This window comes from Diorhabda carinulata, chromosome X (genome assembly GCF_026250575.1).
Source record: "Diorhabda carinulata isolate Delta chromosome X, icDioCari1.1, whole genome shotgun sequence".
NCBI classification, from domain to species: Eukaryota; Metazoa; Arthropoda; class Insecta; order Coleoptera; family Chrysomelidae; genus Diorhabda; species Diorhabda carinulata.
The window spans coordinates 20091341-20118049 of NC_079472.1; the positions used below are offsets into that span (position 1 = coordinate 20091341).

Below are 26709 nucleotides of genomic sequence, written 5' to 3' on the forward strand. Positions count from 1 at the left end.
AGATTAAAATCAATTTTGATTCGACTTAGTTGAGTCCAAGGCTTTCTGACTATGAAAATAGCACATAAAATTTATTGATAAAGTCGAAAAATGCTTTGGCTGTTTTAAAAGAGTGGGCTGCATCATTCAATAGCAAAATATTGGAATCCAAATTGTGTAAAGAATTGATTAATATTAAGTATACTTTTTCTGTGGTGCAATTTTCATATCTTTAATTTCGAAAATATTGAATATCAAGCCCATTTTCTCCTAGTTCCATAACTATCCCTTTCTTCAGTTGATACATGAAACTTACCCCTTATTTTAACCTTTATTTATTTATTTATTTACCAGAGTAACAGTACATTACATTACAAAGTAATACAAAATCACAAAGTAATCCGACAGAGGAAAACGAGTTTCCTGTTCGCCAGTCTGGAGACGCGAGACAAGCATGGCAAGACCCTTCTGGCCATGTTTGTTCCCCTTACAACTAACTTAAAACTAATACTACTAATAATAATACTGTTTTGTATAATGTAACAGTATATAAAAATTTTCAATACAATAATACTTATTTTAATCAACGTCGGTATAATTCCTGTTTAGTTTTATAGACTTAGATCATTTGTTAATACCTTTAACAGGATCAAGTCTTATCTTAATATATGTATATATTTTCGAAATATAATACCCATAAGTTAAAACTAAAACCCAGTTCTTCAACTTTACCCATTTAATCTATCTTTTACAATCAATAATCTATATCTTTGAGATCGTTCTTCTTGCTTTATTAGCTATTACATATATATATTTTCAATAATCCAATCTTTTAATTTTTTGTGAGAAGCTTTCATACTTATATCTAGTTCTTTAAGTTCATTTGGCAACATATTAAATATATTTATTGCTTTAATTTTGTTATTTTTATTACTTACAGTTTTGTATGTTTTTGGAAGCTGTATTAATTTACGTCTTGTAGTACTGCTCGAGTTTAAGTATATATTTTTTAATACATTATAATGATACTTGAGACTTTCTAGTGCAAACATTTGTGTAAGATTTATTGGTTTGTTTTGTGGAAAAGAATTTTTACTTATTATTTTAAGTATCCTATTTTGAAGATTTTGCAGTAGTTGCAAAATACTTTAAATGGTAATGAAATGGAAAACTTAACTGCTTACGTTGGTACTCTGCACGTAGACATGAGAAAAATATTATAAGCTTCATATCTGTTTAAAATGTACTCATTGGACTTTTAAAGAAATTTTAAATCAATATAAAGAAAATTACGAAGCTATTAGATTTTCAAAAAAAATCAACTTCTACTCATTTAATTCAATAATAACTCGCTATAAATCAGAATACGGTCCTGAATCTATTAAAAAACAAAATTGACTCTCAAATTGTTGTCAATAACCTCGAGAGCTGTTACGACCATGAACGCGTTGGTTCTAGTTGCTTTATTATTATTATTTTCTCTTTATTATTTTTGGCGGAAATGGAGATACGAAACCGTTTGGAAATATGTTTCAGCAATTCCTGGTCCTAAAGAAAAACCAATTATAGGAACATTCAGTTTTGGTACTGCAGGTATGTTTGACAAAGTTTATATGTAAGTAGGTTTTGTATTTATATTTTGTCATTTAATATAACATAACTTTTGTAGTTTTATTTTTCTGTTGTTAGAAAACAAATTTGCTATTAAAAGAAACGATTTCACTTGTTGGAATTATACAGATTGTACTTTTTTAGACATTTCAATGAAAATAGAAAGCTAGCCATCACTTGGTGATAAATATAAATAATTATTATTGAACTAATGTGGGTCATATTTTATCTATTCTGCCAAAAACATCAAACAAGTACGAAATATATACATTAAGTAATACCTATTCAGAAATTCCACATTTGGCGATAATACTCAAGATTGGCTGAATAAAATCGATTATAAAACAATTTTTTTTCAATTCATTTTTGACGAAGGAAAGAAAGTTTATTTCAAAATTATTGAAAACTCTTTCTAAACAAACACGTTCGTGCGCTATGCTAAAAATGCACTGCAACCGAAAATTGCGGTTCATTTATTTGTTCTTGTGACCGTTTGCGACTTCCGTAATAGTCCAATCATTTTAGGTAGATTTAGGCAAGAATTTCGGAAAATCGAGATACCCAGCTATCTGGGTAAGTCGTTTAAACTTGTTCATTTGATATCGTAAAATTCCTCTCAAAACATATAATTCGATGTGAGCAACTTTAAAAAAGTCAAAAAAACCGATTTTTTGCACATGTTTTGCAAATAACTCGTTTCCTACGGGTTTTCGCTATTTTTATTTTTTATCAATATTGTAGAGCATTAAATTCTCTACAACTTTTGTTTCAAAATTTTTTTCATTCGGTGAATCGTTTCTGAGATAAATAATTTTAATTTTTTATCAACAATTACATTATCTCGATTTTCCTAGATGAACTACCTTAAATGAATGGACTATAAGCACAACACACTTATTTCAAGAATTCATAGTGCAATATTCCACACAAATCCGCATGATCTGCTAGTTACAAATCCTTCCAAAATAAACTAAATCGATTATTCAAGTTGTTGCCTCCTGATAAATTGTTCTTTGATTACTTTGTAAACTACAATTTTCCCTGACGCTCTTTCAATACGAGTCGTGAACCAGTCAGCGCATAAAGCAGATGATTATCCAGTTATCGCATGGGTAAAAAATTTTTTTCGACGAAATTTCAGTCGAATCAATGCACATAAATTTTCATTGATTCATTTTCCCCTGAAAAATTTTGAAGCGGCGTGTAATACTTATTTTACCTACTACCAATATGTAATATCAAACATTACGATACTTTACCGCACTAATGGAATGAACTCATGAATAAAAAAATTGAACCTGTACAACTAGTGATGTTTATTCCAGCTGATGTGGAGGCCATTTAAGAATCGTAGTTTTTAATTTCAATTGAATTTTTTGTAGAAACGATTTCTCCTCCCATTATTGTAGAAGCTATATTTTTATTGTTTTCTAAGGATGTTTCTACATATCCTTCAGCGATTCTACTGGATTTCTATATCAGAATCCACATTTCCACAGTCGGAACTCATGTCGATACAATTATACCAAACATGGACAAATTTCCCATCTCATTTCGTAATATGAATCTTTACGACACATATCGTAAATATCTATTATGCCACTGATAAACAACAACTTTTTTTAATAAATTTTTTCCCGCATTATTTGAATAGGGGCATTCGTTGAATGATTTTTACATAAAATAATAAACCATTTCTCGCCAACTCAGAGATGCTGTATTTTGACGACAGATAAGCAAGGAGCCTCACACTTTAGGATCTTTGAAAGAAGGCGTCACGGAAACCCATTTGCAAACTATTTAGAGACGATTATTTCGACAGGGGAAATTTTTTTATATATAAAGATTTGTTGGAGTTAATCCTGATATAGAATTTGCTCCTTTGTAAGGCTGGGGTTTTGGTGAAAGGATTGTGCTGTCTAGGCTAGGAAAGAAAGAAAAAAAGGCGACAATGGCTTGAAGAATACGAAAAGAGAGGTCAAACCTAAGTGAAAACGGTTCCCTTCTGTTTGGGGATATGAGAATATATTTTGTAAACTTTTTTTGTTGTTTATCTATTTATTTGCTTCTTTTTTTTTGGTTATGTGAGAATTTTATGTTTTTTTTTCTGTTTATTTTTAATTAGAAAACAGATAATTGGGAGCGGGCAGTTACAGCTTTTGCAGTATCATTTCCTATCAACGGCCTATTTGGCTGGTGAACCGGATCATTTTATTATTATTAGATATTGTAATTAAATAATTTCAGAATAAAAAAATGGAATTTATTTATTGAATACAAATAAAATAATTTTCACTTTCAGAATATTTCATACATAAACCTCGTCGACGTTACAGTTTTTCTGCGGTTTCCCTGTAAGCAGGTGTATTCGTTCGTCAGCCCTTACACCCATCACCTACACAATACACTCCTACAGTTGCTGCGTTATCATTTTTTTTTTTCATTTTCAATATATTCTCTCTCGCGATAATAGGAGGACACACACACAGTGAATGAGTCCCATACTGAAAGAAACCATATTAAAAATCAGCCCTATCTCAGCTCTGTGAAGGAAATTTTTTCCTATATCAGGACTATTCGTGAAACATTCCAAATCTCAAAAATGTCCCTATTTCCCCAAGAGATTCCCCTTCTCTTTTGTATCTTATCTAGACGTGGTATTTCTCGAACATTTCATAATGTCGAGATAAATCACGAATTTGTGATACATTTGGGAACAACTGTCTAAAACTTTCAATTTCTATTAATACCTGAACAAAAGTGTTAAATTCCAAATTTTTATTCGGAATTGTTTCAAAACGGTGTGAAGCTTGCGCGTAAAATCAATGGAAAAAGTTTTCTTATCGTTTCGTGACGGTCTTAAAATTATCGGTTGGAATAAATTTGTAACCGTTGTGATTAAGGTCATCAATAGTAGTGACTCGAACAGTTACTATAACAGAGCTGTACTTAGGTCAGTTGAACGCGTTTTTACTATTTCTAGGAAAAGCATCTGAATTTTGGCTTTGTTGTTGATAGAGAAGATATGAATGTAGGAAAAAATATGTTGATCAAAAATATCAAAACAATGTTCAGGGCAGAAACATTTTGATTTGTTGACAAGTTTCATTTATAAAAATTAAGAATAATTTCACTGTATTACCTTAACACATGAAGTAATGTCCTTCATGGTTTTAATGTATATCAAATCTTTTCTTTAAGAATCACAATTCCTTATCGATCGAAATAATGGAAAAGAATTTTATCCTATTTATAGGATGTGGACATTAGATATACCAATAGTTGGTATATTGAATCCAGAAGACATAGAGGTAAATTACAAGCATTATACAGTTTACCAAATTCATAACATAAATTGTATTGTAGCTCATTATTAATAATCCTAAACACAACACTAAAAGTTATGTTTATGAACTTATACACGAATGGTTAGGAACAGGACTTCTAACAAGTTCAGGTAAGGACAATAAAATGATATTACTAAATTGTTTAACTTTTTTCGTGGAAATGTATAGCATCTACCAAAAATTCTCGCTAATGCTAGAAATACTCGAGACTAGTTTTTTAGTTGAGATAGTAACTAATAAATTGTAGTGCTGTTTGCTTAATACCAGTTAATTTCAATTTAGTAACATTACATTGAATTTCAAGGTCAAAAATGGCAACATAGACGAAAAATGTTAACTCCAGCATTCCATTTCAACATCTTACAGGAATATGTAGAAATATTAAACAATGAAACAAAGGTGATAGTTAATCAGTTGAGAGATTTATGCAATGAACCATTTGTTAATGTCATCAAACCTATAACGGATTATGCATTGAATTCCATAGCAGGTAAGTTGTATTTCTGTCAGGGTATTTTCAGTTATTTGATCTGCATATGGTTTTTAATTTTTCGAATCAAATTGAGAACAATATTTACAATTACCACTACAGAGACCGATAGTAAAAAGTCTGTGAAAACTGTAACTTGGTTATCGTATTGGGAGTCAGACAGTGTAATTGTGCGTGTTTAGTGGTAGCGTAAACAGTGTATGCATTATAGAAAGTAAAGTCCAAAAATAAAACCAGATATAAAAATAAACTCAAAATAACGAATAGTAAATATACCCAAATTTTCTAAAGCTTTGAATGTTTCACTTGAAGTTACTATAATGGACTTTGTTAGTTATTCTATTTAATTATGTTCTCCAAAAGAATTCAAAAGTCTTATTATATTATTAATATTGTTAATTTGATCTCGCACAACACGTTCAGGTAAAAGAGGTCAAAGAAAATGCTTTTATTATTGTGAAAAGGTATATAATATATATTTTTTATTATACAAAAATAATTTTCATACCTGGCCATCGTGGAATATACATCGATATTTTTTAAAAAGACCTGTGTACCTGTGTACCTGTGTACAGCTTTCTCTCGTTATCGGTAATTTATTATTAGTTAGTTTCGACGGTGTTAGTGAATGCTGCAGAAATTCTGAAGATTCTTATATTATTTCTTACCTTACTACTTATATTGCCATCACAATATGAAGAAGTTTTTGCCTTCTTTAAGGAACACTTCTGTTATGATAGTTGTGATAGATAATTCAATAATTAATTTGAGTTCAGTTGAGGTAAAAGTCTACTTAATGCCTCATCAGTTAACTGAAATTCAGAAAACTGCCATTATTATCCAATTGAAGGAATTGACTGCTCTATCAGAAGAGTAGCAACTCATAATGAAATTTTTTTGCACAAACTTAATATTGATAAACATATCAACAAATAATAAGCTAAAAATTGCAAAAATCTGTCCCAAGACATGCTATTCCAATAAACAGAAGTGTACGCCATTTCGTAACTAACGTATATATACATATTTGATATTCCAAGAAATCAATATGTACACAACATTAAAATATTGTCTCACTTATAGATTAGCTGTTTTGTGGGCCTTTAGCAAACATGGCAATTGACAGATAATATCATTTGAAAATAAGAGGATTGCTACTTAAGTTTTAAGATATGGCAACACGGCTGTAAATATGTCAAATCTGACATTGCCTTTGTAAAGTTTGACATTTTGAATGGTAAACGTAGTCGGAACGTGTTGTTATACGAGTGCTATTTGAGTTGTTTACAAATACTTGAAACATTCATCTTGGTCAAAAAATTAAATTAAATCCCCAACATTTTCATGCGGTCATTTTCTATGACTTTCGACGCGGATTAAATCAACATCAATGTGCTGATCAAATCGCTTCGAATTTTAGTAATGAAGCACCAGTTCAAAGAAATTCTGAAAAAAATTCAAGTCCAGTCCAAATCAAAGGTTTTGGACGTACCTCAATCGGAATGGAAAAAATGCTTCAACAATTGGTTCAAACGCATGCAAAAATGTATTGATCTTAATGGAGAATATTTTAAAAAAATGTATTTGTGTCTCAAAAATTAAGTAGCAAACCTCGTAGAATAGACAATAAAAAAAACTTCTTGTGTGTTCTAAGGTTTCTCAGTAAATTTTAATACATATACTAGTGAGCTCCAATACCAAGAAATTATTTTTCTGGTTCTCGAAATTTACAATTAAAAAACGCAGGAAGATGCATCAATCAATTTGCAATAACTTGCTACTTGATTGAATTGGAAAAAAAATAAGAATCGGTATACACAACAATCTTTTACCAATCTCATAATTTTGATTCTTGCATAACAACAAGTACACTAACAAGTAAAATGGGGAATCAAACTTCCTAATTTTATATATCCCATAATGCTACCATTCCATTTTAATGAAATTTTTGTGGTTTACTCCAGCAACAGTCTTATATACAGCAATAAGAACGGCCTTGATATATCTCCTCCATGGTTTTGATAACTCGATGGAATCAGTTTCGTTATTAAGTTATCAGGAAATTATTTTTAATGACAATGCAAATAACAATCATATTAATTAACAGTCCGTTGGAATTTTGACGCTTCTTAATTCGCTCCCTATAGATTTTAACAGATAAAAATTGTACGATAATCCCTAATATAAGGTAGATTTGGCTTACATTAGGCGTTAGTAGAATATATCCAAAGAATTTAGATAGGAACAATAGTAGAATAACATTTATTAGTTAGAAATTTAATTTAATTTAACAAAGAAATAATAAACTAAATGAAATTTTAATGAGAACCTTGAGGTTGCTGATCTTGACAATGTTTAATAATATTGGGTTCTAATTTTGACAGATATAATCGTAAGTCACCTTGTTGGCAAATGTTGAGGCGATTTCTTTGCTTAGTCAGCATTTGAGAAACCGCACTAAAACCCTTTTCCACTAGGTATGACGTTGAAAATGCCATGATTAATAGTCTTATTTCTATCCATAGTCTCTGAAATGTGTTAGTACTGCTAACTTTTATCCAAAATTCTTCTAAATGAATGTTTCGCTTCTACATTTGCCTGCAAATCTATTAATATTTCTTGAATGTGCGAAGGAGCATTAGTATGATCAGTACTAAATGGATTAATAAACCAATCAGGAATATGAATAATTTCAACATCTTTAAACCGAAGCTTCATATCTACAATTAGGCTTTCCAAATGCTTATAATAAAGTGCAATATTTTCGTCCTGTACAATTATATTACTTAAACAGGGAAATAAAGAAAAATCTTTTCTACCCATGTTATTTTTATAGAGTCTTAATTTATTTATAAAACCAATAATTAAACTTTTCACTTTAATTATGGTCACATTGTTTCCTTGCAGTTTTAAAGGTAATTCATTTATTTTTGCATATATATCTGCCAAATAAGCTATGTCACTCTTTAAAACAGATATCTCCTTTGGAAAATTATAATTTGTTGATTCTAAATAACTAATGACTGACCTCCGTGTGCAATAATAGGCGCTCATATTCTTCATCATTTTCATGGCAAAGTTGCCGAAATAATCTATCATTAAGTGGGCGTGCTTTTATTTTGTTAATTATTGATTTTACTAAATTTATTGTTTCATGTAATCTCCCGCCAATGGATTTGGCAACCAAGTGTTGCCTATGAATTATACAATGAATTGTAAAGATATTTGAATTTTCTTCCTTCAACATGGTTATAAAACCACGATGATGTCCTACCATCGAAGGGGCACCAGGCCAATATATTTTTCAAAGGAATTTGTTTTTCATCAAAATACATTTTAAAACATTCATATATTGATGTGCCTTTCGTATCAGTGCCTAAATGTCTGCTGAATAACATTTCTTCTATGATTTTTGAATCCTTTATGTACCTAACATAAGACATTAATATTGCATCACTATCCTGTACACTACTCTCATCCAACTGTGTAGTGAACTCTCGTGTTTGGAGATCCGCAGTTAGTTGATTTTCAACATCATTGACCATTTCATTAATCCTTCTTAATATAGTATCATTACTTAATGGAATCATTGACAAAATATTGGCTGGATCTGCTGAAGTCATGGTAAGAGCTTCCTTTATAACCGGTAATAAAAATTTCTCTCCAATTCTCTCGCATTTTGAGCTATTATACGTGAAATCTTATATGACACCACCAATCCCTTATTTATATTTGTGGTTGCTGTTTTGAATACATTGATTATTTTATTTCTTTTGCTAAACATTGTTTTTAAATTTTCGAAATATTCAATGTCTTTATCCTGCTTGACGGGATGTTTTCTTTTTAAATGTTCAATCATCCGGGATGGTTTCATTGCTTCATTAGAAAATACCTGATTACACAGCAAACACATTGGAAGTTAACTATTTTGTGGCGAAAAAATAAAACATTACATATTCAACAGAATATTGTCGGTTGTTCTTTTTCTGGGACATTTTTAGGAGTTGATCTATAATTCAAATTTTAAAAAAATCTGTTTTAAATATATGAAAAATAGGTAAAATTGAAAATATTTATTTACTCAATGGATAGAGGAGAACTGCCATATGCGTACCACTTAATTTCAAATGTGATTTATATATTATTTAGTAATAATTTATAGGAATATTACAATTTGAAAACAATCTATAACTACCGAAGTTGCCAATTGACCACAATTTTTTAATTATTATTCATGAATATTTGTGATACAATCATTTTTCCAAGACAATACATACAGTATGCTTTCGGATACCGGTATCCTTAAACGTATCTATATGAAAATAGTACTTCTTGAATAAGTTTATATGTACGTAAACCATTTTATTCACAAAAATATATCTTATAAAGGAAGCTCAGAAAACTCACCTGATTTCTTCAATCTCTCATAATTCACAACAAAACAATTATTGTAACGGAATTTTTGTTCCTACTTTATCGATTTAATTAGAACTTAACAATATAAAGCCTTTGTTTAGCAATAAATGACCTAATACGCATTAGGTGACCAGTATACATATGGCAACTCTCTCCTATAAGTAATAATTAACTTACCTATGATATACGGAACGAAATGAAATACGTTTATTTTAAAAATAATGCAAATATCATATATGGCGAGAGCACAACAGATTACAATCACATTGAATATACATTGTAGCAATTAAATACCAAAGGATAACAATATTGTTTTACAAAATGTTTTATTCGCTTCTTTCACAACGCATTATAAAAATGCAGTGGCCCATCACTGAAAGTGGGTATTCAAAATGATTTCGCCCACTCAAAATGGCTATCGCCCCCCAAAAGTGTATAGTCAAATAATCGCCCACTGTAAGCTTTCGATCGCCCCCCCTGGTTGAGAATCACTGGTTTAGTACTATATGTATATACGAGTAAATTTACTAAAAAAATAGAAGTCACTAATTTCGTATTGACTTATATTTTTTACAGAAACAGCCTTAGGTGTTTCGCTTAGAGAAGAATCAAATTGTACGAAATACCGAGAAGCAATTCATAATTATGGTATGTCGTTTGTTCATAGAGCCGTTCGACCTTGGCTGTTAATACCATTCATCTACAAACTAAGTTCCTTGAGAAGAAAAAATGAGGAGATGATCAAGATAATGCATGATTTTTGTGACAACATAATTAATAACAGAAAAATAAATTTTACTCCCGAAACAATGGATGATTCAAGGGGGAAACGACCAAATCTACTAGAATTGATGTTAAAAGCGAAATACACCAAAGCTGACATCGACGATGCAGGAATCAGGGAAGAATTGAATACGTTTACGTTTGCGGTAATTATTTCATCTATCGTTACCTATTTGAATTTTCTTAATACTGTATACTTAATCATTCAATTTATCATACTTTTGCCTTCAAACCGTCTGCTAGATGGTTGACATTGAGCACTATTGAGATGTTTGTCATCATAATACGTATTGAGAAAGTTTAAAACTAGTGAAAACATTCTTTGTTCCTCAGCCTGCTTCTTTCTCTAGCTTGAGTTCATGTGAGTCTATTTTTTTTTCAAATATAAAATAATTACTCATTTTGAGATACTCTATCACATTCAAACGACTGTAACTAACCAGCTGAAGGTCATAAATCTGTATCGGAGCTCCAGTGATGCTATATTGTCTATATGAATCATCTCCAGCAATGTACAGGAAGTTATTTTAAATAAATTTCAAATATATTCTTAAAAATATGCCATTTTTAATTCCAGGGTCACGATACTACAGCTTTGGCCTTAATTTATACTGTGATGCAATTAGCAAATCAACCAAAAATACAAGTAAAACATATTACCTGCTTCCTTTGAAAATATCCTAAATAATTTATATTTTAGGATGAACTTTATCAAGAAATAATGTCAGTCGTAGATGAATCCGATAAGCCATCTTATCAACAATTGGGAAAATTGAAATTTATGGATAGGTGTATCAAAGAATGCTTAAGGCTTTATCCAAGTGTACCAGTAATCGGTAGAATATCAGGCGAAGAAATAAAAACAAAAACAGGATATGTTATTCCAAATAATTGTTTCATTCATATATACATTTACGATCTCCATAGAAGACCTGAATTATGGGAAAATCCAGAAAAGTTTGATCCCGATAGATTTCTGCCTGAAAATGTAGCTAAGAGGCATCCATTTGCTTATTTACCATTCAGTGCAGGAGGAAGAAATTGTATAGGTATGACCTCGCAATTAACAGATGAATTTTTGAACCTTCAATCTGATCTAAACAAAAAAAGTCTATAATTTGGAATACATTCAAAAGGTTAAATCCCATTTTTGGAAAATGCGGGAGTGTGTTAAATGGCAACGCTGTCATTTTTATAGCTATTTTCATAGAGTGTGCAAAGTTGTACATAATTGCCAAATATCAAATGGAAATATCATATAAAGTAACAAAGTTATGAAAAATCAATAAACAGATGATTAAATATTTATGTAAGTCAAGCAAATGCTCATAATGATAATCATCGACGATTTGCCAAAATCCTAAACGTAATCGCGTTAACCATTATAACTGATTTAAAGTGAAATTATTCGACACTTGACCGGCCGCTTGACATAATTCAATATAACGTACAAGAAACTGTATGCAAGTCTCTGTAAACAGGAAAAGTAAACAAATTCCCAACCTCAAATTTTATCTAATAATTTGTACCTAGTTTAACAATGAGATACCAAAGCTAAGTTTTACGAAAGTCAGCTGATTTATTAACTAGTGTTACAATCAGATGAACCTCATCTGCGCATCCTTTTATTAAGAAATATTGCGCCTTACATTGCATTGCACGTTTTATTGCACCATGTCAAGCGGCCTTTACATCCTCAATAATTTCCCTTTGGATTGAAAAGCTCTGGGGTTTGTATCATTATAAGAATACCTGAGGATTGAGATCTGAGGATCTCAATGAGCGTTTGATTTTGTTCATTCATAAGAAACTTAGTTGTATCTTTCATCCTACAGCCAATTCCTCAATCTTTCAAATGGAAATTTAAAAAAGAAAAAATGCAATTACTTTCTAATCTTAGTTGGAGCAGCTCCTCAATTTCATCGTTTATTTGTATTTACTTCTATTACGTAAGTTCACTTTGTGCTAAACAGAAAGGTGTAATTTCACTATACAAGGATAGGGGAGAAACAAAGCGAAATCGATATATGTGAGAAGTAAAATAGAAAAGATAAATAAGGCATACCGAAAAAGAAAAGCACAGAAAATTAAACCACTTCTGGTTACCGATGAATTTTACTGATATACTATTTGCTGCAAACTTTTTCAATGCTTGATGATACTATTGAAATATTTATATTTTGATAGAGACTGAAATTCGTCAAATTTTTATCTGTCTTTCAAAAATTCATTTTATTTTAGGGCAAAAATTTGCGCTATTGGAAATGAAGATATTTCTTTGTGGAATACTGCAAAATTTCAAACTGGAATCTGTGACAAAACCCGAAGATATTATTTACAGATCAGACATAGTTTTAAGACCAAGCACAGATATAAATGTTAAATTTGTACCAAGATAAAATTTAAAAAAAAAGTGAATAAAATTGAGGATTTTATTGAAACCAATCCCCTTTATAATGTTAAGATAACATTAGCAGCACTAACAAAATCGTCCATTTCATCATCACTGTCATTTTATTGCTTACTTACTTATCCAGATCCTTTTTGCCCTTTCAGGTAGAGGGCTTGCTGGAGTTGAGTAATTATGTGGGCTCTCTTTTCCACAGTTGTTTCCATTCATTTCTATCCTGTATATGTTTTATTTCTTGCCATCTGTGCAGCACCTTCTAGGTCCTTTATTTTTTTGTAAACTCATATATCTTCCGTATTAATCGTTCATCTCATGACTTGGCTAAACAATCTCAATTACCCTTCTTTTATCAAATCTTTCGATTAACAATGTATTGAAGCCTATTTAGGTCGATTGTCACTTGATGTTGATTGATGCTTTTGATGTCTATTGACGTCGATTGATATTGGTTAAGCTGATTGAGGTCGATTGTCATTTCATATGGATTGATGTCTGTTTATGTCGATTTATGGCAATTCATGGCAATTCAAGTAATTTCAGGTCAAATGGCGTCTAAAAATATAATTAAGTTCCAAGATTTTCTTATAAGAGTGTTCATTATTCTGTCGTATATTGATATATTGTCTATCTTTCTTAGATACTGTGTCATGTTGAATAATCTTACGCATGATCCAGTTTCTCGTTTATATCTTGTTCCAGTCTCCTATTTTGTGTTAGTGTGATGCGCTCAAGGTATTTAAAACTTTGGACTTGCTAAATTTTTTATTCTTCTAATTTTATCTTATGTATTATCTCCTTATGGCTTAATATCATTTGAAAAAAATCGAAAAGTATTTCTACCTGGATTAAAGTGTTGACTGTTTAAAAATAATGATTCGAATCGAAAGGGTCCGTGTATCGTTTATAAGGACCAAGAAGCTTCTCGGTAGCCGCGACTTGAGCTTGGAGAGAAGACTGGAAGCGTCTTCGAGATATGAACCTACTGTAGAATACTGAGAATACCATGAACAGATCATCTGACCAACTTTAAATATCTTGACCACATCTGAGAGGTCCAAACTATAAGATATGTAATTAAGGAAAATAATATAGGAAAAATATCTATTGGAAGGAGATCTTTGCTTAGGAAACAGTGAAAATAGTTAAGCTTCACATCATCTAATTTATATAGGGCCGCAGTTTCCGGAGTCAAAATAGCTATGATAGACAACCTCCGAAATGGAGATTGTACGTGAAGAAGAAGAAAGTTAATACATAGTACTTTATATCTAATTTATGGATAAATGCGCTAAGGTAAAAGCACTAATTTTTGACACTAGGTGAAAGAAAAATCATTCAATTCCGCGTTCTACAAAAGTCTCCAAGAAAATAAAACTTAGGTAGTTACTAAGAATTGTGATTTCCTTGTGAACAGTTTGCATGTATTGGACTTACCAAAATAGTTTTTTTCAATTATAACAAATTTTTTCAAACATGCCTTTTTGCACCCAAAGTTGACACATTTCTCTACAAAAATTGCATATGTATTGACACTCTATCTCTATCTACACTATCACTTCTGTATCTTGTATCTTCAATTAGTTATTTTTATGTTTGTTTTGTAGTTTTTACAAGCTTTTGTCTACAAATTTTTTGACAATTAATCATTTCTCTCTCTCTTTCAGAATAGAAGGTAAATGAATTTTTAGCATAACTACCTAATTAAATTGAATTAAAGAGAAACAGACACAGAAACAGGGAACACGAATTTTTCGGGATTGCCCCAATAATATCTGGACAATTTGTATTGTGCTGACCGAGAGAAGATCATTTCCGTTGCTCGAAGGCTTAAAAACGTCCTCAGTATATTGCAGGAAAGAAGTGTATTACTTCAGCATTATCTCCAGAAACAATTTTGACAACCAGGCAAACGCATTTCGTTTCACGTTTTTTGTTAGGCAACACAACCACAACCATGTCTCCTTCATTAATTCGTTCAAGTACTTCCTCGTCACTGGACAACGTCCTATTTCTTTTACGGTGGTAGTTTTTTCAGAAACACAAAGCTATAGATTTTGTTTTGCCTGATTGAATACACTCTTTGAAGGTACGCCCAACTTAACCATGGTTTTCTATTCAAATTTAGGGCATTAATGCTTTACGCATTTTTCCTTATGTTATTCATAGAGCAGAAGAATTGAAATGGTAGTTTTTACTCACAATATTTCCCTTAAAAATTCTAAATTTGTTGTCTTACCTCACTAAGATGCAGGACAAGGTTAGCGTCGCTGGAGTGTCTGCTACATCGGCTTCAACATCAAGCAGAATATTTATATCGGAAATTGTAAGTAGTGGAAGCGGCCGACCTCAATAACTACATTCTTATCAGCAGAATTACGCCAATTTCGAGTACCTTCAGTGGCAAAGTACCTTATTTTTACATTTTGAAAATGAAGTGTCAACTTTTGGATTAGTGTCAACAATTGATGCTTTTACCATAGTAGTAATATCAAATATGTGCGGAAATTTGGACAATGACCCGAATAAAAATTATTTCAACATTCTATTTATTTGGATTGATACTGATTGAGAATTATAAACATCATTTTATCCCTACACGTCTGCAGCGTTTTAAACGATATTAATAAACAATCAAATAATATAAAAATAGATAACCTTGTGTGAAATTACATTGCAGCCTACTAGAGACAGCATTCATTCGAGGTTGTTTATTCTGCATATAAACATGTTTTTGATAATAATTGCAGTTTTGGTGACGGTCATCGGTTTTATTTTTTGGAATAAAAAGAAAAATGAAGGGTTTTGGAAACATTTAATGGCAATACCAGGCCCCAAGGCGTATCCCGTAATTGGAACTGAATATCATTTCGAGGACTCAGGTTAGATATAACCAAAACACAAATTCAATATGACATTCTTATAATAATTAATTAACAACATTGAGTGAATCATACAATTGAATACGTGAGTCATAAAAATGCGTACAAAATGTGTCAAGAATGAATATAGTTTTCTATATATTAGCTTCAGGAGGATTGTAAAATAAGAAAGGTTTTCATATTTTTTACACACTAAAAACATTATTTATTGTTTTTAATTCGTACATCGATGAAAAGCTTACACTGTTGTCCCATTCTCAACATAGTTTCCCATTTTTTCGCCATACTTTTGAAGACAGTGCTCCTTCATAAGTCGAAGTAGTCTCCCGCCATTTCGTTGAGGTCGTCTTTCTTAAAGCTTTTGCCGTTCACGGACAGTAACCCTCTGATCTTTAAGCAGCTCACTGTTGATTTTCTGGAAAATCGCATCTGAGATCTGGTATTATTATTCACGGGAGGAAGCTCATTGGTGGGAAAATTTAGTATATAGGATCTAGTTCATCTTCAGTCTTTGAAGACGACAACTTGGTTATCGAAATGCACGTCAGACAGTATAATTGTAAGTGGATATTGAATTTTTCTTGTTGTACAGATAATAATTTTCAATTATATTTTCTTGTATTTATGTCGGTGGTGTTGGAGTATTATAGATATAATATGTGACAATAAGAACAAACATGAGAGGAATTGAATCCTGTTGCCAAGCTGCCTGAGATAAGGATGGGATCGAGAGTGGGGAAGCCTATGCGCACGGCGCTGTTGTCGGATTTAGCTTAGCAGCTTCCATCGAGACTGTACCTCATTGGGAACCTCACTTCTTGTGTAACCCTCGTAGTTTTAACTAGACAGGTTTCCAGTATTTTATGTAAATACAGTGATTTTAACATATTCTTATCAGTTAAGTTAAAATTAGCGTGATTTTTACATCGAAGAGAAGATATTTCGACACAAGAATAATAATTTTATTTTTAAAAGATTATTGCTAACCTTCGTCTACACTATCAAAAAAAGTTTAATTGGATAAAATATTCATTTCTCTAACAATATTTTTTTCACAATTATTTATTTACAAAAATATAACACAGCACAAAAGTGAAACCCTATTAATTTCGAGTATTTCGGAAGTGCTTGCCCTGTAGAGATGCCTTTGGATATTCATCTTGAACTGCTCCATGTGAGATTATACTGGACAGCTAGGAAAAGAATCTACCCTGCTAGTATAGGTAAAACAGATTAAAGTCAGCGACCTCTGAGCTGTGCAAGTTTCTGGTTAACTCTGGATCGCCTATAAGTCGAATTGGACTCTTCTGTATTGAATCAAGCATCCTCAGGTTATGCTTGGGAACCGAGCTACAAATGTTTGAACAATTCTCCTAGGATAGACGAAGCTACGCCTGTTAAGTTTTGAGTACCAACTAATATGTTTAGGAAATCATTTGGGTCCTTTGTAGATTTGTATTTTGTACCCCCCTCTTCAATTTAGCTCTGGTGCCATTATATGATAAATATTCTCTCATCTTCTTCGTTCCACTAATTCATTAAGTCAAATATTTCTTCCTTATTTAGGGCAGTTGAATAGACTGATATACTATTTTGTCTTTTGCAACCTTTAATTCTTTGAATTGAATATCTGCTCATGAACCAAACGCCCAATTTGGGTATTTTTTTGTTATTATAATCAGATCGTGAAGATCAAAAAGCAATTATAAACAGTTCACCGAATAATATAATCGTGCAAATCAAAATTAATTTTCAATAATTTACTGGAATGGTCTTTCCTACTGTTCCAGAGGCTATGTTTAATAGAGATAGAAAACGTTCTGTAGAATATTTTCCAATTTACAAGATGTATACGCTAGGCATTGCAACTGTTTGTTTAATGAGTCCCGAAGATATTGAGGTAATTAAATGAATGTATCACTTTACATCGCCGCAAATCACATTTTTTTAGTTGATTTTGAATAATTCCAAACATCTTGAAAAAAGTCAAATATATAACCTTCTTCACGATTGGCTTGGAACGGGGCTGTTAACTAGTAAAGGTAAGTTTAGCTATGTATCTATAAAATGAATTCAATTAAGATACATTCTCATTTTATTATACAGATTTTCAGGTCAAAAGAATCATTTTTGTAGCATAGGGACTCAAATAATTTTAATTTTCGGAAATACCTTTATCCGTAGTCAATTATATTGAATTCTATGATGATAATGAGAACAAAGAATTTTCTCTGATGCCTTCAGAAAATAGAATGTTGAAAATGTAATTGACTATATATGCGATATCCCGAAAATTTTTCCTGGTTAATACGTTAAATATTACGGGGTAGCACATTCGAATGTGGAGGAGTGAAAGTCCCGGAAATAAACTTCAGGTCACCAAAGACGAAAAAACTACAAAGAAAAACTTGGAAATTTATTGTTTTGAGAACACAAACATAAAGATAAATGAGAAAAACTATGATTGTAGGTAACAACTAAAGATTATAAGAAAGAAACAAGAGAATAAGGAGAATTAATTATAATTAAATTATACTCACTTTAGGATCAGAAACATGGTCCACAACACAAAGCTGAAGAAATAAGATATAGAGCATGGAGATGAGATATCTAGAAAAGATACGAGGTAAAACAAGATTGTATAGAATTAGAAATCATACACACAGAAAATTCAAGGAACCAGAATGGGAGAAAATAGAATTATTAGAAGAGTATACGAAGCAAGAATATCAAAAAATACAAAAAGATCAATAAAACTATGGAATGAGGGAGTTAAGATAGCGACAGAAAAAAACGTTGACTTGAATGATATAAGATGGGAAGAAATGGATAGAAAACAATGGAGGATAGTTTGGAGAAGTGTTACTCCTTTGTAGCTCGATACCACACGCGCCTTACATCGAAATACCTTTACTACATCGACAAGGATAAAAAGGCTTAGAATGAAGTTAACTTATTACGTATAAAAGTGGGAATAAGAGCGTCTCTTGTATAACTCGAAACTCTATTATACATGTTCATTCGCACTCATTTTTAAAATTTTATACCAGAATTCAAAGCACTCGGTTCGCGATGAAATGAAACAAATGAGTGAATATTGACAAAATAGTCCTTATAAAAAGAATAAACTACAAAGTACAAATGAATCAACAGTATGGTAAACACATTGTTTACACTGAAGGTAAACAGTTTGCCTTCAGTCTCCGAAGACGATAACTTGGTTATCGAAACGCGCGTTAAACAGTGTAATTGTGAGTATTGGTTTAAATAGTGTGTTCAGTATGAATATCACCAACGGTTCCAGAAATTCCAGCTTAATAGTATGCTGTCGATTCATGAAGATCTATCATAGAAACGGTGCAAACTTACCTGCAGAGATTTCATGAATAAACTTTCCTAATGATTGTTTTTGGGTAGGTAATGGATTGATTGAAATTTTTCAATTTAAATAGTTTATTAGTTGAAAATGGTAATAGATTCATAAAGTTTAAAGTTTATTAATAACAATTTCGATAATTTTAGTTCATAAAATATTTTTTAGGTCAACAATGGCACTCGAGAAGGAAAATTTTAACGCCAGCCTTTCATTTCACTATTTTGCAAGAGTTTGTTCATATTTTTAATAAAGAAATGAACCATTTAGTTGAGGATATAAAAAAATTATGCGATCGACCCTATATTGACGTTGTCAAGCCTATTACTGAATTTACTCTGCACTCAATTGGAGGTAAATATATCGAATATTTTTTTCCTGTTTAAATTAACTCAAAATAAAATTAATGTAAATAAGAAGTTCCAATTGTGTGGCCCGACAAGGAGGTTTTAGTTTTCTCATATTTTATATCAAAACAACTATTTATTTGTTATATGCAGGTTCTAATAAAATATATTATAAAATTGGGAGAAAACAGAAACAACAAGCGTCTTAAATCTTAAATCTATACCATAATTTTGAAGAATGAAAAACTTAGTAAACTAAACCAATATATGACATTGGTTAGAACAATGATCCCATATCCGATTGAAACCAGAGTAATAAACAAAAATGAAGACGAAAATAGTTGAAGAAAAATTATGGGAATAATATTGGGACCAAACAAGAAACTAGAACGAACAGGAAAACCAAAGAAGAAGAGCTAAAATATATAAAAGCAAAAAACTCAACTGGGCGGCACACATAATAAGAAGAAGACAACATTATATAATTATGGTTATTGCAAACTGGAATAAAAAGTAATGAAAAGATATAATAAAAGTAGTCAGAACAAAACTTACTTGCAATCTTCAAGTAGGTACTGAAATATTTGTTGTAGATCAAATATAAGCTTCGTTTTGTCTAGTTTTGTTGTATCTTTTCATTTATTTTCATTCCAGTCTACAATTCCCATCGTCATCTGTCTTGTTCCTCCAGAATTTCCAAGGTCAAGTCATAGTGTTATTTTAACAATTATTTCTTTTCATTATTTGTGAGTATTATTAGTTGAGTCTTCTTTGTTTTTATGTTTTTTTTTTATTTTAATTCTACTACTTCCGTTTCCTTTTTTTTACAGTTTCTTGCTTGGTCCCAATATTATTCCCATCATTTTTCTCCAAATTTCGTTCGTGTTATTTCTCTCGTTCATATTTTTCTACTGTGGCTAGAAGAGAAAGTGATGAAGATATATAACATCATTTGCTAGGACAAAAAAATAGCAAAATTAATCAGAATACAAAAAACTTTAAGGGATCTAGCTCAAAAGAGGATTTAAATACAGATTTAACGGTTAAATGATGCTAAGAATCTTATATTTGATCTATAGCTTGCATATTATTTCTTATCTTATCCTATATTTAAGCTAGGTGCCAATGTTTTTTGTTATCAACCATTTGTCAACCATTTATCATCTTCTTCCTATGTGCGAGTTTTCCTGGTCTAATGAGATATGTTCTGAAGCCTAACTTAGCTCCATTAGTCACGAGGAAATTTCTGTAATATTTTAATATTTTATACAGTTAATAAGTATGATAAATAAGAAAATATCAACTCAGACCTGTTAAGTATTGTAACTGACTGAGATTGAATTATTTATAATTAATAAACCAATATTTTAATAGAAATTTAGATTTCTTTGCTAATAATTATAAACTTTCCGCTTTTGCTTTGTATATTACAGAAACATCTCTTGGAAAAGATCTCCGAGAAGATCCCAAAAGTAAACAGTACTTGCAAGCAGTTCTTGATTATGGAGATAATTTGATGTATAGATTGAGCCGACCCTGGTTATACCACCAATTCCTTTATAAATTAAGTTCGGTTGGAAGACGTAACGAAAAAACCATCGAAATCCTACACGATTTTTCCAGTAACATTATCAAAGAAAGATATAAACTATTCGAAGATAACGGACAAATTAGTTACACTAATAAAAAAAAGTTGGCATTATTAGATCTGATGATAAAATCTAGAAATAGCGGTGCTGATATTGACGATGTAGCGATGAGGGAAGAGGTTGATACTTTTATTCTGGGAGTGAGTGTTTGCCAAGTATTTTTATAGTAATTATACCTGTGTATTTTTTAGGGTTATGATACTACGGCTGTTTCTCTATCACATACATTGATGATATTAGCCAATGAAGAAAAAATTCAGGTAAATCTATCGAAACGTTCACTTTATCGTTACTATCGTTATTATTATTATATCCACAAATTAAAAATAATATAAGGATATAACCTTGTTCCTTTTCTATACTAATCGGTGTAGGGTGAAATAAGAAAGAGATACCAAATTATATAACAACAATCAATGTTCGTTAAGAGAAAAGTCCACAAAAAGATCATATTGAAGAAGACTTTGTCACAAGATAACAAAAAACCAGGTTCTAGAGAATGATGACGTAGAAATAGCTTGGGAAAAATCAGAAAGAACATAACATAACGAAAAGAGAAACACCAAATCGTGATTCATCAACGAAGTTAAGAAATCAGTAAACGAGAAGAAGACAGCATATCTAAAATTTAACAAACAAATACGACAATTGAAGAAAAATAGTGGTAAACATAACAACAGAAATTGAAGCGAACTTATAGGGTGGTCAGAAGGAGGTATGAAACATGTTATGTAACACAAAACTAATACAAGAAGTATAAGTAAATACTTGATAAGAATGGATAAGGTACTTTGAAAACACATAACTAGAATGATAAAAATTAGTTAACCAAGTATGAGGAAGAGAAATTGAAGAAACAACTCATCAACTTATTTCAGATAAAAATCTGAAAAAAAAACCGACTTTTGAAAATTCAGTTTTTTACTACATCATGGTGATAAGACTTGAAAATAAGATTCCAACGAATCGGGATCATATCTAAATAATTATAGAAACCAGATGGGCAAAATGGACAAAGCCAGAAAACAAAAACGCGCAGACCACTATGCAGGACACCAACTAATAAACTATTTTTTTGCCGAAATTCCGACTCTGCTCATGTGAAATAATAGTAGATAGCCATTTAAGGGAAATTAATGCTTTATAAAGATGAAAATATCATAAAATCCCTTTAGCCAATCGCATTTATCTACTGGTCTACCGGGGTAGAAACGATCCTATCAAATTACTAGGACCCGATTAACTCGATCCGTTTTCGAACATCGAGATCATGATCGGGTTAACCCAGTGGTCGGCAAACTTATTAGCCAAAGAGACAAATATGCAAATTAAAACGAAAAAAAATTTTAGAGCAAAATCTGTTTGTAAATGTAGTAAACATTCATCATAATTTTAGAGATTCATAAATTATGGATACATTGAATAAAACTAGTAAAGTATCCATATAAACACTACTTAATGTGGGGGAACGTTCTTGCATCTCCTTTGAAAGTTTGCTGAAGTTTGGTTTGTAGGTTGTTGTTTTCAATTTTAGGCACATTTCCAGGTTCTCATCTATGAGAGGACTTTGTTTTTAATAAGATTCATACTTAAAAAATATTGTTCGCATGAATACGTTGAGCCGAAAAGGAAAAGAACAGCAAACGCGAGTTTTTTTAGCTGATTATAAGCATCCGCAATACTAATCCAGGCATTGAAAATGATCATGTCGTCTTTCTCTAGGTTTTTTAAAGCAGACCACTTGTGTTGAGAACTTAGTTTACATTTTTTTCTTCTCCAATATCTCCAAATCAACACAAAGTTGTACAAATTTAGAGCTCCATATATCCTTGTTTTCCAAATTCAGTAATTGTATTTCAAAGTTACCAATGTCGATGCCAAAAGGAGAAAATTCTAAATCTGTTATCTAGCATTAAGTGGTTTTTGGCGAATGCTAAGGTCGCTTTGCTGTTTTTAAAATACTGAAACCTGTTGAGAAAGGCTCCCCTCATATTTAAAATGGTTGTTTTAAAATAGTATTTGTCAATAGAGGAATTATTTTCTTGGCGATGCTTCCTCGGGCTTGGAAAGTGAAATAATGTCCTCTTTCAAAATCTTAGGCAAAAAGAAATAATTTATTTTAGAATGAAGCGACCAACATCGAAAAAACTGTGTTCTCCTTCCTTTTAAGTTTATAATTAAGCTGATTTAGATGAGAAGTAACGTCTACCATGAAATAATGCTTTTATTTCTGGTAAAACGGACACGAAACGTTTTAAAATATTCCCTCTTGACAACCAGCGTACCTTGTTATGAATCAAAAGATCAGCGTACTCACTTTCCATTTCAAGTAAAAAATTTTTAAATTGACGATGATTAAGAGCTTTAGCTAAAATGGAGTTGATAATCGTAATCACTAATTCCATAACTTTACAAATTTCATCTGGGAATGTTTGAACACAAAGCGCTTCTTTATGAATGATGCAATGGTATGCAAGAATCTTAAGCGTCAACCCGAAATGTCCTAAAGTAAATTTAACTGCGTCTGTTCGTTGCAGTTATTATTAGTGATGTCATTTTTTAAATATACAAATTTTTTGTAGGAGGAGTTGTACCAAGAAATTATTACTATTGTGGAAAATCCAAACAATCCAATGTTTGCTGAGTTACAGGAGCTGAAATATATGGAAAGATGTATAAAGGAAAGTTTAAGAATGTACCCCAGTGCCCACGTCATCTCCAGAATAGCTGGAGAGGATATTCGAACTAAAGAAGGATACGTTATTCCAAAAGGGTGCGATATAAATATCAACATAATAGACATGCACAGAAGTCCACATCTGTATGAAAACCCTGAAAATTTCGATCCTGATCGATTTTTACCTGAAAATATTGCACAGAGACATCCTTATGCGTATATACCTTTCAGTGCTGGCAGCAGAAATTGCATAGGTGAGATGAATAACGGTTATAAACTAAGATTACAAATGAATTCGTTCTGGTCAGTAGTTTGGCCTACCCCATAATCCATGCATTAAATTTCGAAATAACACACTTTAATAAATTTCTCTTTCATATTGTCCATCGAGGGTCGAAGCGGTGTCTTACAAACCAAACCGTTATTTTTTATTTTGTACGAGCGCGTGCATATACTTTGTCCATAAGCGCGAGAAATTAAAATTTGCAAGTGACGACCAATTTGTTCATTATTCTGTAACTATGAACTATTTCTTTCGTGTTTACTCCCAGTTAAACTTATGAGACGCTATGATTTATACTTTTCTTTACTTTTTTTTTTTGTAAAGTTCGTATACGAATTGTTTTCGTTCTCTCAAATTCAAAATTGTAAGTTTTGAAAAAGAAAACTCGTGCAACAAGACAAAGGTACCATTTAATACTTACTTCTACAGTGAAAAGGAGATTGAGAGAAACTAGCCTTTTTAGGTGGGTTGCAGTGAAGACGTCAAAATAAAATTTGGAGGTTGCAGTTGGCCAAAGAACATAAAAATTGGACGCATGAAGAGTGGAAGAGAGTTTTATGCAGTGATGAATCAAAGTTTGAGGTTTTTAGGTCTAAGAGAAGACTGTTTGTGTTCAGGTCAATGGAAGAAAGGATGTTAGATGTGTAATCCCGACTGTACAACATGGCAGAGGCTCGGTAATGGTATAAACCTGATAAAAATTGGAAGATATTTTGAAAAAAGAAGGCTATAAAAAATATTAAGGGAAAATGTAGTCCAGCGTCTGATCGGCAGCATAATAACGATCCGAAGCATTCCTCGTAACTGCACAAAGAGTACCTATATGAAATAATTGTAGAGGAAAAACGTACTGAAAATAATAATTCAACACGATTGAGTTGTGGGACAAATTGGAGTTAGAAAGTATTGTCCTATTTCCATTCCACATCTTTACAATATCCTGAAAAACGAGTAGAACCAATAGACCACTATTATTTGTCGTAATTTCGGTCGTATTATTTTTTTTATTGTGTATCAGATAAACTATAGGGTTGGGAAGAAATTGTGACAGATAGTGTATAAATTTATTCATTTACAAGAGCCTCGTAGAACAGATTTACTTGTGAACAAGCCTCTTCATAAAGAATTGAAGAATATCAAGACAATTGAACTTATATTATAAACCACATTATTATTTGAAATATAATATATAGAATAAATTTCAATTCTAGTTTTTTTGTGTGTAATATTGTAGCCACTTGAAATCATTTGGTTTATTAGTGCGACCTGTTTCCTTGGTAGCTAAAGAATCTCTTTATTGATACTATTTTATTTATTGTTAGGTCAGAAATATGCTATGTTGGAAATGAAAGCTGTTCTTTGTGGTATATTAGGCAACTTCAAGTTAGAAGCTGTTACGAAACCGAAAGAATTGCGTCACAAAGGTGACATAGTTATAAGACCAATCGGTGAAATAAGAGTTAAATTTGTTCCTAGAAAATAAATACTTCAAATTGAGTATGCAATATAAACAACTTTTACGATAAGTTAGTAAAAACATAAATTATAATCTAAGATATACACCAATACCTAGTGGTTAGGTTAGGTTAGGTTAATTGACGTCATATATTATACTGATAAGAAAAATATGACAGAGAATAATAAGTTCGTTCTAACCCATCAAAAAACCGTCCTTGGTACGGTGACGAGTCTGCGCAATAGATATTACGTGTTCCAACCGGACGGTTACCGTTATAAGAACGATTCTTATTTGAGTTCCAACCGACTATCGTTTGTGAACCGTTTCTGGTACGGTCTTTTAGATACTTTGTTGATAGCAAGTACTGTTACAAGAACCGTGCATAGCTGGAGAATTCCATTGAAATAATTTGAAACTAATACATAAAATTTAAAAGAGTTCAAGATGATTTTGATTTCCTTAAGTGGGCTCCTCGAAATTAGCCCCAGGCCCCACTACTTGTTAATCCGAGGCTAACTGTTTATACATGGTATACTAATAGATAATGCAAACATTTAGAATATAATGTCCTCTGGTACATAAACAATGATTTAATTTACATTCCGTATATTTAAATTTTATTTATTGGTTGTAATATCACTACAAATGTTAAAATTGCAAACTTAACGTGAAAGTTCTTTATATGCACAGTTTAAAATTTTTAAGACACTGCTTACCAATTAACACCTTAACACAACCTAACTCACATGCTCCATATATTCCTTTTTTTCATTGACCTTCTTCGGGGTATTTTGCTTTGCTTTTTATTCCCTATAAATTTTTAAAACCTTTTATATTGAATAAAATGATATTAAATATTATGTGTTTTTCATTTTCCGCCTCTCATCAGCTTTCAATCACATGATTATCTACAAAGTTTTACAAAAAATCGAAGAGCTATCCATCGAGAAGAGAAAATCCACAAAATATTTAGGATTCACATTAAACTCGATAATGAGTTTTGGAG

General features: G+C 31.4%; 1 protein-coding gene across 1 annotated transcript; it reads left to right on the forward strand.

The window, feature by feature from the left end:
• Positions 1-1375: 1375 nt before the first annotated feature.
• On the forward strand, positions 1376-26561 carry LOC130902365 (cytochrome P450 4c3-like). Its single transcript, XM_057814461.1, has 16 exons — positions 1376-1572; positions 4792-4901; positions 4957-5047; positions 5242-5427; positions 10420-10772; positions 11204-11272; positions 11327-11675; positions 12868-13019; positions 15687-15915; positions 17706-17815; positions 17867-17957; positions 19457-19642; positions 21069-21424; positions 21476-21544; positions 23867-24215; positions 25567-26561. The coding sequence occupies exons 1-16, from the start codon at positions 1419-1421 to the stop codon at positions 25725-25727; spliced, it is 3015 nt and encodes a 1004-aa protein (XP_057670444.1). The 5' UTR covers positions 1376-1418; the 3' UTR covers positions 25728-26561.
• Positions 26562-26709: the final 148 nt, after the last annotated feature.

Excerpts from the sequence above, each read along its gene's own strand:
- LOC130902365 (XM_057814461.1), top strand. The coding sequence starts at position 1,419 with ATGAACGCGTTGGTTCTAGTTGCTTTATTATTATTATTTTCTCTTTAT. Across the intron at positions 5,428-10,419 it reads TGCATTGAATTCCATAGCAG|AAACAGCCTTAGGTGTTTCG; the intron begins GTAAGTTGTATT and ends TATTTTTTACAG. Across the intron at positions 11,273-11,326 it reads CAAATCAACCAAAAATACAA|GATGAACTTTATCAAGAAAT; the intron begins GTAAAACATATT and ends TTTATATTTTAG.